The 15,487-nt window shown below is 49.7% G+C and overlaps 1 protein-coding gene across 1 annotated transcript; it reads right to left on the bottom strand.

The window, feature by feature from the left end:
• Positions 1–8,813: 8,813 nt before the first annotated feature.
• Positions 8,814–15,442, bottom strand: NSFL1C (NSFL1 cofactor). The gene is made up of 9 exons (XM_058850378.1): positions 15,284–15,442; positions 14,474–14,571; positions 13,821–13,895; positions 12,519–12,684; positions 12,102–12,194; positions 11,331–11,440; positions 10,777–10,914; positions 10,136–10,300; positions 8,814–9,219 (listed from the first exon to the last, which is right to left on the bottom strand). Exons 1-9 carry the CDS (start codon positions 15,383–15,385, stop codon positions 9,057–9,059), a joined length of 1,110 nt encoding a protein of 369 aa, XP_058706361.1. The 5' UTR covers positions 15,386–15,442; the 3' UTR covers positions 8,814–9,056.
• Between the last annotated feature and the right edge of the window lie 45 nt (positions 15,443–15,487).

Here is a 15,487-nt window from a genome sequence, read left to right as displayed (position 1 = left end):
TGCTCTCAGCAGGTAGGACAGAGCTCTGCACGGCTCTGCCCATTTCACTTGAAAGTCGGCAACAACACCACAATGCAGAGCTTTGCTTTAACAATGTGTTCTCGAGCCTGAGTCATAAACACTTCAAACCACCCCCACAGCCTGCGGCTCGAGCCGGGCAGGCTCCGCGTGGGTGAGCGCACTCGCGAGGGTGAGCTGCACGTGTGAAATGCGCCTCTGCATGTGAGAAAGCAGCACCCTGGGACACTGATCTTACCTCTCTGCGGACCACCCTCCTCTCTGGGAGAGCTCCTTGGGTCGACCTGTGCAGCTCAGCATCTTTGTGATGCCCAGAAGTGTGACGGCAGACACGGCCCCATCCTGCACATGGCAGGGAGGCAGAGCCTTCCTTGTCTGGAGTGAGGAAGACTCTGCTTTGCACATCAAGTGGCTGCTGCAAATGCAGATCTGAGCTGGCTGGGGATTTGACAAGTGAAGCTACAGCATCTGTGAGGCTCCAGGGGGAGCTGATATGGGGGAAATGACCTGCCCTGCAGGAGGAGTGTGGCCAGACCCTGGCCACAGAGGCAGGAACCCTGTCAGGGCTCATAGTGCAGCATATACTCGGGCCAATAGTTCCCAGGCTTTCTGCAGTCATGTGGAGAAATCTACTGCTCTCCAAAGGTCAAGCTGTGTCCAGCATTTGTTCCCCATCCCAGGCTGCTCCCACAATGAGATCTCATGGATGAGTGGAAGAAGGCCTTTGCCTGAGCTCCAGAGCACTACAGGAGCACGCTGGAGCTGGCCCGGCACTCCTGCCTCAGCACCAGCAACCACCAGCTGCAAAGAACCAGCATGTGAAACCCAGAGCAGGCAGGCAGAGTGGCAGCAGCAGGCAGGGAGAGGGCAGTGGGAACAGGCAGGTCCTTGCTGCAGGCCACTCTGCAACAAAAGCCCCTCTCTTCCAAAGAAGACCTGGAACCCAGCTTCAACTCCTTCTTCACAGAATTACAGAATGCTTTGGGTTGGAAGAGACCTCATTTTGTTCCAACCCCCTGCCACATGCAGGGATGCCTTCCACTAGACCAAGTTGTTCTAAGCCCCGTCCAGCCTGGCCTTGGACACTTCCAGGGATGGGGAAGCTACAGTTTATCTGGGCAACCTGTGCCAGAGACTCACTACCCTGACAAGGAAGAATTTTTTCCTAATATTCCATCTGACTCTGCCCTCTGTCAGTGTGAAGCTATTACCTGTTGTCCTGTCACTCCAGGCATTTGTGCAAAGTCCCAGGACAAGGACAGTGAGCATGGGAAGCATGGATACATCCATGTGGATGCATGGATACATTTTTCCTTTATATTGGAAGATCTGCAATTTCCAGCCTCCTTCAGCTTGTGAGCTCCCAAGAGACCTCCCATAGCAGTGCAGACATCACACAGTGTTTTAACCTGGTGACAAGAAAGGTGCATTTCAGTTCCCTTTCACAGTCCTTTTGTAGCTCAGAGAATCCACCAGTCTCAGCATCACAACCCAAAAATTACTCCTGCATGAAGAGTGATGGGAGCCGAGTTCCTTGGCGCTGGCTGTGTGGGAGCAGCGGCGTTCCCAAGGCAGCCGTGCTCACAGCTCACAGCCAGCACTGCTGCAAGTGCTGGGCAAAGCAAAGCAGAGGGAGAAAGTGGCTTCAGAGGACAGAAAGAACCGGGAAAGGCTGGCAGGGAGAGATGGCACCACCGCTTTGCCCACTAATTTTCTGTTTGGCACATCTAATCCCATCGGGCAGCTCTTTAAAAGCAGATCCTGCCTCAGTCCCTCACACTGGATTTATCTGCAGCAGCCAAAGCAGAAAAACAGAGGCAAAACCCTCTTCCTGCTCTCAGTAGAAGCATTAAAATTGTGTTAGTGTCTCTTTTCCACATCCTGTGTCCAAGGGGAACTAAGCACCCTTTCTGCAATGTTCATTACAATGTGTCATCCTCAGCCTTGCATTGTCCAGTGGGGGTTAATCTAAACCACCTGAATTTCACAGGCTGAGTCAGAACTTGGTTAATAAGGCACAGTACAAGTGAGTCAGTGGCATCTCTCCTCACTGCTGTTTTACTGACATCCCAGATAACAAATATCACTCACACTGGACCACAGCCAGTGTGGTGGGATCCAAATCCCCATCTCCCACCAGCATATCTTGGCATACAGCTCTGTAAGAAAGCAAAATACATCCCTCCCCATTCAAGAGGAAAGGCGAAGCTCAAAAGGAAATATCAAATCCCGATTTTTATTTCTTTTCCTAGGCGATTTTCTACCCACTCACCACACAATTATATTTGGACAGACACAAGGTACTTTGGAAATTGTACTCAGCACTTAATCCTCTGGCTCTTTGGCACTCATTTACTCCCCAGGTGCACAGAGCTGCATTTGCTGCTCACAGACTAGAAAGCAAAGAGCTGACCAGCAGTTACCTCTCCAAGTAGCTGAGTAGCTCTTGCTTCCTGGCTAAGTCAGTGTGCAATTATCCCCAAACACAGGGAAGCTTTATTCCTGCTCTGCTCAGCTCCTCCCAGAGCCTCTGTCGTGCCCTCAGTGCCTCACAGGAGGCAGCGTCACCCACTGGAGCTCGACAGGATGTCACGATTGCTCGAGCAGCATGGGGAGCTCACAGCTCGCCTCTCCGAGACAGCAGGGCTCAGCTTGGTGCTGGAAAGGCACATTTGGATGAAAAGCACCAGTCCCAGCGTTAATCACACAGTGTTTGACTTGCTGCAAGCAGTGAGCTCTCCAGTAACACTCTGTGCCAAGGCCTGAAACCTCACCAAGGGGCTGGAGTGAAAGGATGATGCCTCTTCCATCACTAACTGATCTTTTTCTATCAGTTGCTTAAAAATATGTTTTGAAAGAAACAGGAAATACTCATCAACACAACAGTTACACTGCATGTTCTGTTGCAGATACTCATCAAAAAGCTCAGAGAAACCAAAGCTCTGCAGCTTGAGAAAGAAGGTCCTGTTGGAATTAGTCACTGCAAAGGAACTTCCCCAGAACCCTCTTCTCCACTGCAGAATCATAAGATCCCTGTCCAGTCAGCCCAGGGCTCAGGAATGTGTGATACCAAGAGCTTCTGGCCAAGCCACGCTGGCTGAACAGGGCTTTCTCAGGGCACTGTGACCTGGAGATGGGCTGCTCAGGCAGGGAAGCCCCACTGAAAACAAATAAAGTAAAACACAGTCTAAAGCCAGAAAATGGGGATTTTGTTTTTGGCACGGCAGCAAGTGGCAGCATTTGGATGTGTTCCACCAACAAGTCCTCCAAAGGTTTACCTCTCCTTCACTGCTCCAGGCATGGCCAGAGGCTCTTGGGTTCCCCTTAGCACAGCTGCCTTCTCTTGGTGGAACAGGAGCCAGGACTTAACAGCCTCCAAGATGGATGAGGCAGGAGAGAACCTGTTGCCATCGTAGGCCCCATAAGCCATTAAAGAGTTAACTTAAGGAGGAGTCATGAAATGTACCTGGGTAAATAAGAACATCTGGAACCTATTCAGGAACTCTCAGGGCTGGGACTGACAGGCTGAGTGCAGACAAGACAGAACAGTAAATAAGGTAATCATTTGAGAACATTGTAAATAAGCCACAAAATGATAAATTAGTAAATTGAGAGGTGCTTGACACTGGAGCTGTTCAATTGCCAAAGATGGGGGCCTGTGGCATCATTAGTATTGTACTACTCTCTGTAGATCTGTGTAATTGGGAAACACAGGACTCATTTGGAAAAACTGTTCACAGGTAACTAGAAAGGATTTCACCTCCCATTTCTGTGTAATCCTGCAGGATTCTGGCAGCTCCATCACCTGGCCTGCACCTGCAGTGAGCTGCTCCCTTGGTTGGATGGTGTGTGTTTGTTTAGCTGTCCATCAGTGCTGCCTTAGGAGCCCACTCAGCACTCTGGAACCCATGGAGTCCCCAGGTGATCCGCAGTGACACACTCCACCAGCTGCCAGGGCCATTGTGCCAGCCATGTGTGGTCATGCCATGTGGCACAGCACGTGCACCGCTTACCTGAGCGAGGAGGGACTTGCAGCTGAACTCTCAGCAGACATCAAATAACTTCAGTCTTTTTTCCTTCCTGAGGTAAATGAAACTGCCCAAAGCACACCATAAAGCTGGCAGGGCAGTGGTACCTCGTTCTCAAGGATGTAGGTGAGGAGACCCAGCTCTGCAGGATTCAGTGACTGTGTGCCATGGCTGGTTCTCCTCACACCAGGCAGAGCAGTGATGTGTTTGTGCCTGCAGGACAGGTACACAGACACACAGCTCGGAGAAGTTTGGTCTGAGCCTCCCAGCATGAGAGGAGCCGTCAGGCTTTTCTTTCATGGGGATGCAGCTGGGATGCCAGGAAAGCACTCCTGGCAGCAGGCACAGCCAAGAAATGTGGGCTCCAGCTCCCAGCCCTGCCTGGAGTGGCTGTCAGACACCCTGCCTTGGAGGATGCCAAGGCATTTACCACACAAGCACCAATGGAAACACACAACCTGGTAAGAAAAGCAACTTCACTGCTTAATTAAACCTCTCATTTAGGAGTACCAGTCTCCATCTGGTTCACCAACAAGGCCATTCAGAAGCACTAAGGGGCTGGCCCTCTCTTTCTTTCACAATCCAGCAATCTTTCATGCAGGTACCTCAAACAAACCCCTGCACAGACAGCAGCTCCTGCCCAAGGATTAACACAGGTACCACAGCTCCTCCCCTCGTGGTGCTTGGCTTTGAAGAACCCCATAGCACCTTGTCTTATGTGACTGTGACACCAATCCCCTGGGCACGTTTTCCAATTTAATTACAGAATCAGAAGAAACATCAATTCAAGGTCCTTTTTCTTGGTAAAAAAGGATCTGTAAGGCAGAGCTGTTTTCAAAAGAAAAACCTCCTGACTGAACTTCCAGATAACGTCACAGGAGCAAACTGACATCCTTTTAATCACTCCTCTAAGTCAAGACACAGGGAGCTGAAGATCTACCCAAGAAGCAGAAGGTCACTTTTTCCTTCTGGAAGGATGTGGGGTTCCAGCAATGAGAAGCAAAGCCTAAATTGATTATCACTGATTATAACAAAAAGCAACAAGATAAAATAAAATAAAATAAAATAAAATAAAATAATAAAATAAAATAAAATAAAATAAAATAAAATAAAATAAAATAATCCTGTATTTCCAGTCATCCTCTAGTAGTGCTGCTGTGCCCACTGGGATTTCTTTCTCCGTACCTTTTATGCTGCTTCCATTTATCTGCCAGCTTAGCTAGTGGAGTTTGGGACCAAAATAAGCCAATCAAAACTTGCTGCTTCATGCTGTTGATTTTGTTTTACCTGAACAGGCAACTGAAGGTACAGCTACACCTAGAAATGGCTGTTCCTCCACCAGGGTCACTGAAATTCTTCATGGCCCTGGGATAGCAGAACCTCCTGAGGTAAGCAGAGCACTTAAGAAACACAGACCAGGAAACATCCCACAGCAAAGTAGCATTATAGAGGGGAAGGCAAAGTTCCCAGGAAATGGTGTGAAATGCTATCAGAAAACACAGGAACTAAGCCTTAGCAACAAGGATGTGTGAAAGGAAAGAAGAGGAAACAAAGAACTGCAAAAAAAATCCCAGGTAGTCCTACAACTACCCCGTTGAGGAAAACTGTTAAAATGCAGCATTTGGAGAAAGCAGTTCAATACAGTGAAAGACATCAGTCCTGAAATTGAGCTGTATCTAACCCAGAAATTGAAAAGAAGTTGAGTTTTCATGTGAGATGTGGAGCACTGCCTTAACACTGGGGTGTGAAAGGCCAGGAACACAGGCATGACCTCCTTGTGGGAGAATGATCCATGATAAAAAAAGGAAAATTTTGCAGGGAAACACTTCTCAGGCAAAGGAGATAAAAATACATTTTTTGTGACCATAAATATCAGTTTTAGAAAAGCCCAGTCTTGGCCTATGGCTGTTAGAACACAGAAATGGAATGACAAAGTCAAGAGATTTTACTAGCGAGGAAGTCAAACTCACTAATAATCAAAAGCTACACAAGTGTCAGAAATAAGGATTTGTCTACTGCAGTGGCACACCATCAAATAGAATCATGAAATCCAGGAGTGGTTTGGGTTGGAAGGGATGTTAAAACTCATCCCATTCCAATCCCTTGCCACAGGCAGGGACACTTTCCTCTACATCAGATTGCTCCAAGCCCTGTTCAACCTGACCTTGAACTCTTCCAGGGATGTGACTGTGCAAGTGACAAGGTGATTTTCTTTACAAAATCACAGTGTTTCTTTCCTTCTCTCTTTTTTTCCTGTTCCCTTACCCCGTCTCGTTAATTAGCTTATTATTTTCGCTTTAGAGCTTATTTTATTTTATAGCAAAACAATTCACCAGCTCACAGTAGAAGACAGTTTAATATAGGAGATTGCACGTATGTCACTTCCAGTTGGTTCCACAGACTCTTTTGTCAGGTTTGTGAGAAGACAGGTCTTCCTTGGTCACTGATCCCACCTCAGCACTCTCTCAGGCAGTGGGGCAGAGCTGACCTGCTCACAAACCGAGGGAATCAGAGGCAGGAGGAGCTGGCAGTGATGTCCCAGAGGAAAGCTCACGGACACACCAGAGCACAAGGTGCAGCTCCCAGCAGGAGCCGACAGAGCTCCTCAAAGAAGCCTTCGAAGGAGAGCGGCTTTTCTGCAGCACTGCCACCCTCCGGCTCCAGGGAAAATTCCCTCTTCCTGGCAAAGTCCCTGAGCCCCTGGGTTTATCCCCTTTCCCTCCCAATGGCAAGGAGAGAACTGGCAGCAAAGCTGGATGTGAAAGTTCCCATCGGTGAGCAGAATCTGCACAGCAAAACCTTGGGATCAGCAGCTTGGAAGAACTGACAGCCAGTTGTTGGCTGCCAACACTCACTGAATCTGGGGGCACAAACGTGGCCAGTTCATCCAAAGACCAGGGACACCAGCTGGGCACCACCTCAGTGCTCCTATGCCCCTGGCTAACAAACGTAGAAGCAGGAGACAAGTAACTTGCACCCTTTCTGTTAGATAAACTTTCTTTCTGGGTCTAGGGGTGCATCCTGTCCAGCACTCTGGAAGATGCTGTCCCAAGTCTCCAAAATGGCACATGTGAAGATCAGGATTCAAAAACTCCACAAGGCAGTTGTGACTCTAGCTCCCAGGGAAATTCCCCTTCTCAATTCTCCCTGTGCTGGTTCACACGGGTTACTCACTGGTTACAACATACAACAGCAAGCAATGCACAGGCAGGTGAACCCCAAGCTCTCCTGTCACAAAAAATTATCTTTAAAAATGCTGCTGAGAGGTTGAATCTCATTTAGTAGAAGACAGCTCAGCACAGGAAATCTGCTTGCAGAGCAACCCAAAGAGGAGACACCCTCAATGAACACGATCCAAAATCTGAGACCAGATGGCAGCTGTTATTACAAAGGGTCGAACTCTGTTTTCCTGTTTGCGGGCTTTTAATGACAATTTTCACAGTAATTTACAAATTGGTTGTTACGCACACTCTATGTCCATTTAGTAATGAAAAATGTGAGTTAATTCAGCTCTCACTTGAGAAACTGCTGTAAAAATGTCCTTGCTGAGGGCTGCTCTCTGCTCCTGCTGGTTTGTGTTCTACAGGCAGCCAAGCGAGTTCCTCACGCTGAACCTGCCCAACCTGCCAGTCCTCCCCAGGCTGCTCCCGAGCTCCCTCTGCTCGCACCAAGGGGAGGACCTGGAAGTTTCCAACTCTGAGGGGGGCGGAGTGACGGCACAGCGGCCGCGGGGCTCAGGTGTGCCTAAGGCAGGATGGGGAGGGAGCGTTCCAACCCTCGGCAGGGCAGCAGCGCAGCCTTTCCCAAGGATCCCGCTCCCAGGGAGCCGGGGCTGCAGCCCACGACTCAGCACAGCTCTGGGCTCTGCTTGGAAGCCCTGGACAAAGACAGAAGCAGCTGAGGGGCAGTGCAAAGTGCCGTGGCACAATAATCCATGGCAGCTATGCCAGCACTACCAGTGCCTGGGTGTAAGGGATTCACCCACAGGATTCTGTTGAAAGGAGGGAAAGATGGAGACCTGAGCCCAAAACACAAAGAGAACAGATCAACACTGGAGAATTCCAGTTCAGCTATGTTAGTCCTCAGGAGAGAAGAGGAAATACATCAAAGGGTACTACAGCTTTGAGTTTTTCCACCCAAGCTGTTGCAATCCTCTCAGTAATTCACCTCTCAGGACAGAACTTGCTTTCCAGTAAGACAGACTCAGCTTGCCTTTTACTTCCAGTCACTTCAAGATGGTTCAGCTTTGTGCCTTCTTGGAAAGAAGTCGGCAGCAGGGCTTCTCAGAGAAATGCAATACAGCAATTTAAACCTGCAGCCAGTCTGGCCTGTTGGAAAAAGTGAAGGCAGAGCAGGTGGGGACTGCAATGAATGCCCCAAGAGTTCTGCTGAGGGAAGTCAGGGATTTCTTTCCAGAAAAGCATGGGATGTGTTAAACCTTGCACTTCACACATGTCAGAGCTTTCCCCACACTGAGCTATTTCACAAAGACTTCTCCCACAATGCTTTTACAGGAGTGTAACTGTTATCCTGCCAATCAGTTCACTCATTCTCAGATAGTTTATATTTAATGTGTGGAAAAAAAAGGGAATACTTTACAGCAGGCCTTGCAGGGAACAGAAAGGACTGTGGTGAGCAGTCCATTGACACAAACTGCTCCCTGGTGTTCCCTTCCCCCTTGCCTTCCTCCCCTTTCCAAGTGCAGAAACTCAATCCACAAGGTAACTGAACTCTCCTGGAGGAATCTGGGGCACAAGAGGCTGCAGCTCCTTTCCAAACGAATTTGTTTCGTTTATTTATTTTAAAGTCCACTGATCATCATCATCACCATTATCATCATCATCATCACAAAAAAACCCCATGGGAAATGCAACTAAAGAGAAAAAGTCCAACCAAGACCTAAGAACCCAGAGCTACGAGCAGATGTGGGCCTGCGTGGCACGGCGCCGGCGCACGCGCGGGAGGAGACGACCCCGTGCGCCGCAGTTGTGTGGCCAGAGCTGGGGTCCTTTATGTCAACCGCTGAACGATGACAGCGTTGAGCAGGTTGGCTTCCTTCAGGGTCTGGTTCTCATCAGTCAGCTCTTTATTGGGGAAGGTGGTCATGAGGATGAAACTGGTGGCAGCCATTGCTGGCCGAGCATCAACTATGAAGAGCCGAATGTCACGGATCCTGTCCAAAGGGATCAAACACACAGGGTGATGCTGTTACTGCACTGCTCTGCCCAGAGTGTGCAGCCCTGCATTTGTATTCCAGCTCTCAACACAGGCCACACCAGGCTATTCTGATTCATCCTGCTCCTGTTTAGTCAAATAGCAGCAGCTGCCTTCTGGGCTACAGACTCAGCTCAGTGTTCTCTGTCTGTGTTGTCAGGGGGGTTATCTGAAACTGAAAACCTCACCCTTCACAAGAAACAATTAACAAACTGACACTTTCTGAGCTTCTCACACACAGCGGAACCCAGAGGATTTCAGCTCCTGTGAGCAGCCACACAGTGACACAGGGTTCATTTCCTGAACCCAGTCATGGGCAGAGGTTTTTGTAACTTTTTGCCCTGAGCTTGACCCTTATAGAAACTGGAGGAATGAGTATAAATCATGAGATCAAGAAGGTGAGAAAGATTTCAAGAGATTTCAATTGAAGCAGTGGCATATCTAAGCCAACTATGCTCGTTGAAAGGAACAGAATTGTGGCAAGAGCATCCCTTGGTGCTCCATTCAGCACAGGGAACAGCCCCATAGGAAAATCCAAATTAAGTCAGAGTAACTGAGCCAGGTTCCTAATTATCTGCCAGTTTCCAAAGCCTTTAGAAGAGATTCAGGTTTTTACAGGCAACATCAAGGGAAGTTCTACTGGTAACACGCTCCCAGTTATGGGGTCACTGTATCCCAATTTGGAAAGCAAATCCTACCCAACCATTAGCAACTGTCTTAAAAACACCACAACAATTTTATTCCTTTTCACTTCTATAGAATGATGCCCAGAACTCCTTTTGGCAGGCTAATCTAGGATTTTAACATTTGCTTCACCAACACCCTGTCTTGCAGGGCCATTTATGCCTTGTCTGTGTTCCCTGTGGCACTCGTACCTGTGACTGTGGTTGAACTTCTGGACCAGGCGGCCGCCATCAGCGAGCCGGATCTGGATGTTGGTGATGGGCTCTGACTCATCGATCACGATGGCAGAACTGGCTTTGGCTTCGTTCTCTGCCTGCTGGGCTGGTGAGCTGGTGCCCATCACCTGGGGCGCGGTGCTGCCAACAGGGAGGTGCAAGGTGAGCTGTTAGAAACCAAACTCACCTGGATGCAGAGTACCAGATCAGGCAGCGAGCTCACTGCCTGCCAGGCCCAACTACCAGGGCTCCTCCACAAGCAAGCTGGAAGTTGGAGTTTTGGAGTCAGCCAGGCAGCAGGAACTTGCCTAGAAGTTCAACTCTACCATCCCCTTTGGTACCATGGATCCTCACACCCACAAGTTAACAGGGGAAAGTGTGACTTGGAAACAGTGCTCCAACCATGGAGGTTCCAAACCAGCAATCTGGCTCCTGGCAGGGGGAGGCTGGGCCACCTCACAGTATATGTCAGTGAGCCTTTTTTCCTCAGAGAAACACCTCCCACCCCACAGGCACCCAGTGCCTCTCCTTCAGAAGGATGAATCAGAAGGCTCCACCTCGCAAAGATCAAGTGACTCTCTCACATTACATGTAGTAAACCACTGTCACCATCTCACCTTCCCAGCTTCTGTCCTTCTCCAGTAAAAGCTCTGAAGACACTTTTAGGTTTCACATACTCCTCATCACGGTGATCTTCCATGTCCAGGTTCACCTGTCCGCCCCGTGCTAACCTGCGCAGCTCAGCTGGGACTTCCCTGCAAAGAGAGTGTTCTAAGGCAGCTGCCTGAAGCAGCAAGGCAGGAATGCATGGACAGAAAGCCCAAGATCTCTGGAATTTCAGGAATCACAGAGAGCCTTTGCTTAACTGACAGGGCAGACAACTGACAGACACAAATTAAAGGTTACTTCTCCCTGGCCTTCACCTGCAGTGACACAATGCATCAGAAATTCTCAACACAAATATGAACATGTTTGTTTACTTCAAACTCTCAAGGCCCTACATAAACCAAACCCACTCCCTATTTACCTGAACCAAATGTTCCATATTAAGAGTAACTAATTTCTTGCAGGAAAGGTCAGGTGAAATGTGCCATGGATTCAGAAGCCTGGATTCCACAGACACTCATGCTTCAGAAAACAGCTGTCCCTTTTCTCCCCTCTCACTACGTACCCTCTGCGGATATCATCGAGGAACTGGGCATTGGACGGATCCTGGTAGCTCCTCAGCTCTCCACTGTCCAGACTAAATCCACTCTTCCAGAGCTTCAGTACAACGTGCACCTGCAGCAGCCCCAAAAGAACAATCAGCCTCACTGAGCATCTTGGTGACAACAAACACTGAAGCAAAACGAAAAGTTCCAGATGGCAGAGGAGCTTCAAGGTGCAGAAACATTCCAGCAGGTTTCTCTGAGCTAAGGGAAAAATACAAAGCACTGGCTTTTATGTAATGGTCAGGTGTCAATTCCTAGAAGGTGGCACCATGGTCCCCTTTCAGATAAATATGCCTGAAGAGCTAGGAATGTGCTGGGCCAGGAGCTGAAACCAGGCTCCCACCACAGCCATGACCTTGTCTGGTCACAAACCAAGCACAAGGGAATCTTGAACTGATGCTATCAGCTCCCATCTATGGATATATATTGGATACACATAATAATGGATAAAAAAGAGTTGATTTCCCAATGCTCCTTGCACACTATTTTTCCCAATCTGCACTTCTAAGAAAGGCTCAGATTCTTAATTAAAAGATCACCAGGGAACTACTTACCCAAGACCTAATAATCTATTATTTTCTACTTGGAAATCCCACAGGAAGAAGGATTTTCCTTATTTCTGTCCTTGTGAATTTCTATCAAGCTTTGTAACTCTCGGGGCTGGCAAGCTCTGTAGCTGGAGCAGAGAAATCCCCTGAGTGACAGCTACAAACCCCAGCAGAGATACTCACATCCTGAGAAGAGTTCTGTCTCCTCTCTCCTGCCACGTAAGCCGACTCCTCCTCTGGCGTAGCCCCAAGGCGATACCCTCCCCCTGCAAAGGGCTGTGAGAGAGAGGCAAGCACAGGGTTACAGAACCACACAGACCCAAAGAGCTGCTTCCCTGTCCCCACCACCCTGTGGGTGAACAGGGGCTTCATGACATCGACAACATCTCCTGCCCTGCAGGCAGTGACAGCTTCAGCAAGTTAGTAAGTGTGGCACAACAGAGCGGCTTTTTTTGCCACTGTGACAGAATGGAGCTGCACAAAGAGAGGAGTCCAGACTTAGCTGCTGAGATAATTCCAGGACTCCTCAGTACCAAACAGCTGGCATGGTGGAACCTTAAGTGAAATGGGGAACAGAAGTAAGAACGCTTCCCTCCTCACCTTTGGCTTGCTCGTCTCACCACCACTCTTGGTCGTCCGATCGACCGCCACCGCGCCGTGTTCCTTGGCTCCCTTGAACAGATCCTCCACCAGCTCATTGGGACTCTTCTTCCTCGGAGGACCCACGATCTGCTGGCCACTTCTCTCTGAGCCACCAGCATAAAACCTAACAGAAAGCACCGGCTCCTGGTCAGCCCTGCCCGCTGCCTCTGCAGGAGCCAGCGGGTTGGATCAGGGCTCACTTGTTTGTGCTTGTGCAGCTCAGTGAAACCCCTTGGATCTACAAACAGTGGCTACCACCAGTGTGTCTCCCACTGCAGCCATGTGCAAGCTCCCGTGCTGCAAAGGCTTTCTTTTTATGTCAATTACTGTAAATTACCCATGGATCAATAGCAATAAAGTGGTAACAATGCTCAGACCTGGGAAGAGGAACAGCCCAGAGGGACAAGCCCAGTTTTAAACACCGGTACCAGCTCGATTACCCAGCTGAGCAAGGCTTCCAGCAAGCCTCTGACCTGTCAGAGCAACATGCAGCTGGAATTCTGAGGGAAGGCACACGTTCATGCCACACAAAGGATGGATCTCAACTGGAAGCAATGGATGCAGAGTCAGTGAAGTGCAATTAAGCACTTCTGGAAGATTGGGTTTATTAGCTTCCAGATGGCTTGTAACACACAGAGTGAGCTCCCAGCTGCCTGCAGACCACGGCCCATCCAGGCTGAGCCACCCCTTCAGATACATCAGTTCCATTCCATTTACTTTGCCTGTCAACCTTAAGGGTATTTAACTACTTAGAGCTGACATTGTAGGAGACTGTCCTACTAACACTCCATGTTCCCCCTGGAACGGGGCCCTACCTTTTTATTTCTGACTCCACACTCCACTACTTTACCCCTAAGCAATGCTTAAAAAAAAAAAAATAAGCCAAAACCAAAACACCAACAAAAATAAACCCCCAAAACCCCAGGCAGTAAGAAAACCAATCCTTGCATAATTCCCACATTTCCGTTCCCTGTGGACACAAATGAGGATCTGGGCTGTTTTCTATTCTTAAGCCAGGGATTCCACATCCCACTTCAGGCTTGCTCTCAGTTCTAAGAGCCAGTGTTTACACAGCTGAGCACGTGCTTGTGCACAGGCTTTGCACTGACAAACCTGCCCTGACAAACCTCAAATGTTTCATTACAGGAACTTCATATCCATATAAACCTGTTTTCTCTAAGAAGCTGTACACAAGCAGCAAGTCCTCCCAAAAGGAAAGGGATAAACACCCAGCATTTGAGCTTTCAGCTGCAAACTTACCGCTGTCCCTCCTCCTCTTCATCATCCTCCTCCTGTGCATGCACAAGGTCTCTGAACGAGGTTACTCGATGGTCACTGCAAAAATCCAGCAAGAAGGATCTCAGCCTCGAGGCCCATTCCCAGCTGGAACATTCCACACTGCAACAGGCTCCTTCTGCAAGGTGAGCTCTGTTCACCAACACCTGACCCGAGAGCACTTCTCCTTCATGACAAAGGCAGCAACTCCTCTTTGGAACTGGACAGCATTCCTTTACTTCTAAGGGATTTGATATGGTAAAATTCACTTTTTTGTTCTGTGAAATGCTCGGCCTGATCAGCTAAGGTGTCACGTAAAATGAGAAAATATTCTTCCTGCAGAGATATGATCTGCTTAAACAAAAGGTCACCACCAGACTGTTTTTAATGTCAAAAGATAAATCAAGCTTTTCCTGAGCCATGAGGCAAGTTTTCCTAACTGATCTCTGGCTTAGTTGTGCAATAACAGCCATGCTCGTGATGTACAAACACTCGGGTTTTCACAATTTCTACAGAGCCACACAAGGTGAAGCAAACCTAAACACAGAGCTACTTCTCCTGAAAATTAACACAACCAGTGCTTTAGAGAGCACGTGTTTTGTCTGCTTTCCAGCATGGAGCTGAAACTCCCTCCTCACCTGGCTCCAGTGCCTCTGGATATGGAGCTGGGTGTGGGCTGGGGAAGGGTCAGGATGTCCTCATCACCCCCATCCTCATAGAAACTGGCGAGTGCAATCTGGAAAGGAAAACCACCAAAGCCACTCAGGAAAAATACACACAAAGAACCCAGCTGAAGAATCTGTCACCTGGACCTCCTAGGGCACGTCACACTAAAGACACTTCATGTCATTTCCCCTGTTGCAGGCCCTGGCAAAGACGAGGCCTCAGCAGGTTGTGCTATTTGGCTGTGTCATGGCAGGACACTCACTGCTGCAGGGATGTCGCCCTCCCTGTCAGGGAATGTCAGGGCCCTCCTTCAGCAGCACTCGTATAGGAGTTGTGCCGAAATGACTGCTCTGAAACAGCAGCTTTTGTGTCATCAATGAGCAGACTCAGAATTTAGCACAGCCAGTTTGAGGAGGAGCAGGGACAGCAGCAGGTCGGAATGGTGGCTGACTCCCTCTCGGTTTGTTTGCTGACAGAGCCAACAGCACAGCACTGACAACCCCGCCAGCATTCCAGGAAAACCTACACAACGCCGGCAAACCCCAGACGCACCGTCCCTCACCTCGCGCTAGAAAGTGAACGACAGAACCAGGAGGGGCCTCAGTCTCAGCCAGCCCAGGGCCTCACTGCAAGGGCTGAGTCCGCAGACGGACGGGGGCGAGGCCTGAGCCTGCGGGACAGCGACCTCCGGCCCAGCGCTGCCCCCCGCCAGCGCCACGGCCTCCTGAGCCGCGGCCCCGCCCACCTCCGCACCGGGCCGGGGAGGGCAGTGGTAAAGGTACCTGGAGGTCCCAGCCGGCGGACTCGAGGAAGAACCGCGCTCGCTCCTCCTCGGCGCCGGTCACGGCCACGAACTCCCTCAGCGCCTCCTCCCTGTCCGCCATCTTGCCGCGGTGCAGCGCCCAAAGCCCGCCGGGCCGCCCCGCACCGCCCCCGCGTGCGCCGCCAAACGCGCCCGGCCGGAAACACCCGGGGCGACGCGCGGA

The sequence above is a fragment of the Poecile atricapillus genome, chromosome 15 (genome assembly GCF_030490865.1).
Source record: "Poecile atricapillus isolate bPoeAtr1 chromosome 15, bPoeAtr1.hap1, whole genome shotgun sequence".
NCBI classification, from domain to species: domain Eukaryota; kingdom Metazoa; phylum Chordata; class Aves; order Passeriformes; family Paridae; genus Poecile; species Poecile atricapillus.
Note: the sequence above shows the minus strand (reverse complement) of the source record. Positions and strands in the feature narration are given on the sequence as shown.

Coding starts and splice junctions, on each gene's coding strand:
- NSFL1C (XM_058850378.1), bottom strand. CDS start 15,385: ATGGCGGACAGGGAGGAGGCGCTGAGGGAGTTCGTGGCCGTGACCGGC. Junction 13,896..14,473: donor TCCAGAGGCACTGGAGCCAG/GTGAGGAGGGAG, acceptor GGATTTTTGCAG/TGACCATCGAGTAACCTCGT. Junction 10,301..10,776: donor GAAGGACAGAAGCTGGGAAG/GTGAGATGGTGA, acceptor CCCTGTTGGCAG/CACCGCGCCCCAGGTGATGG.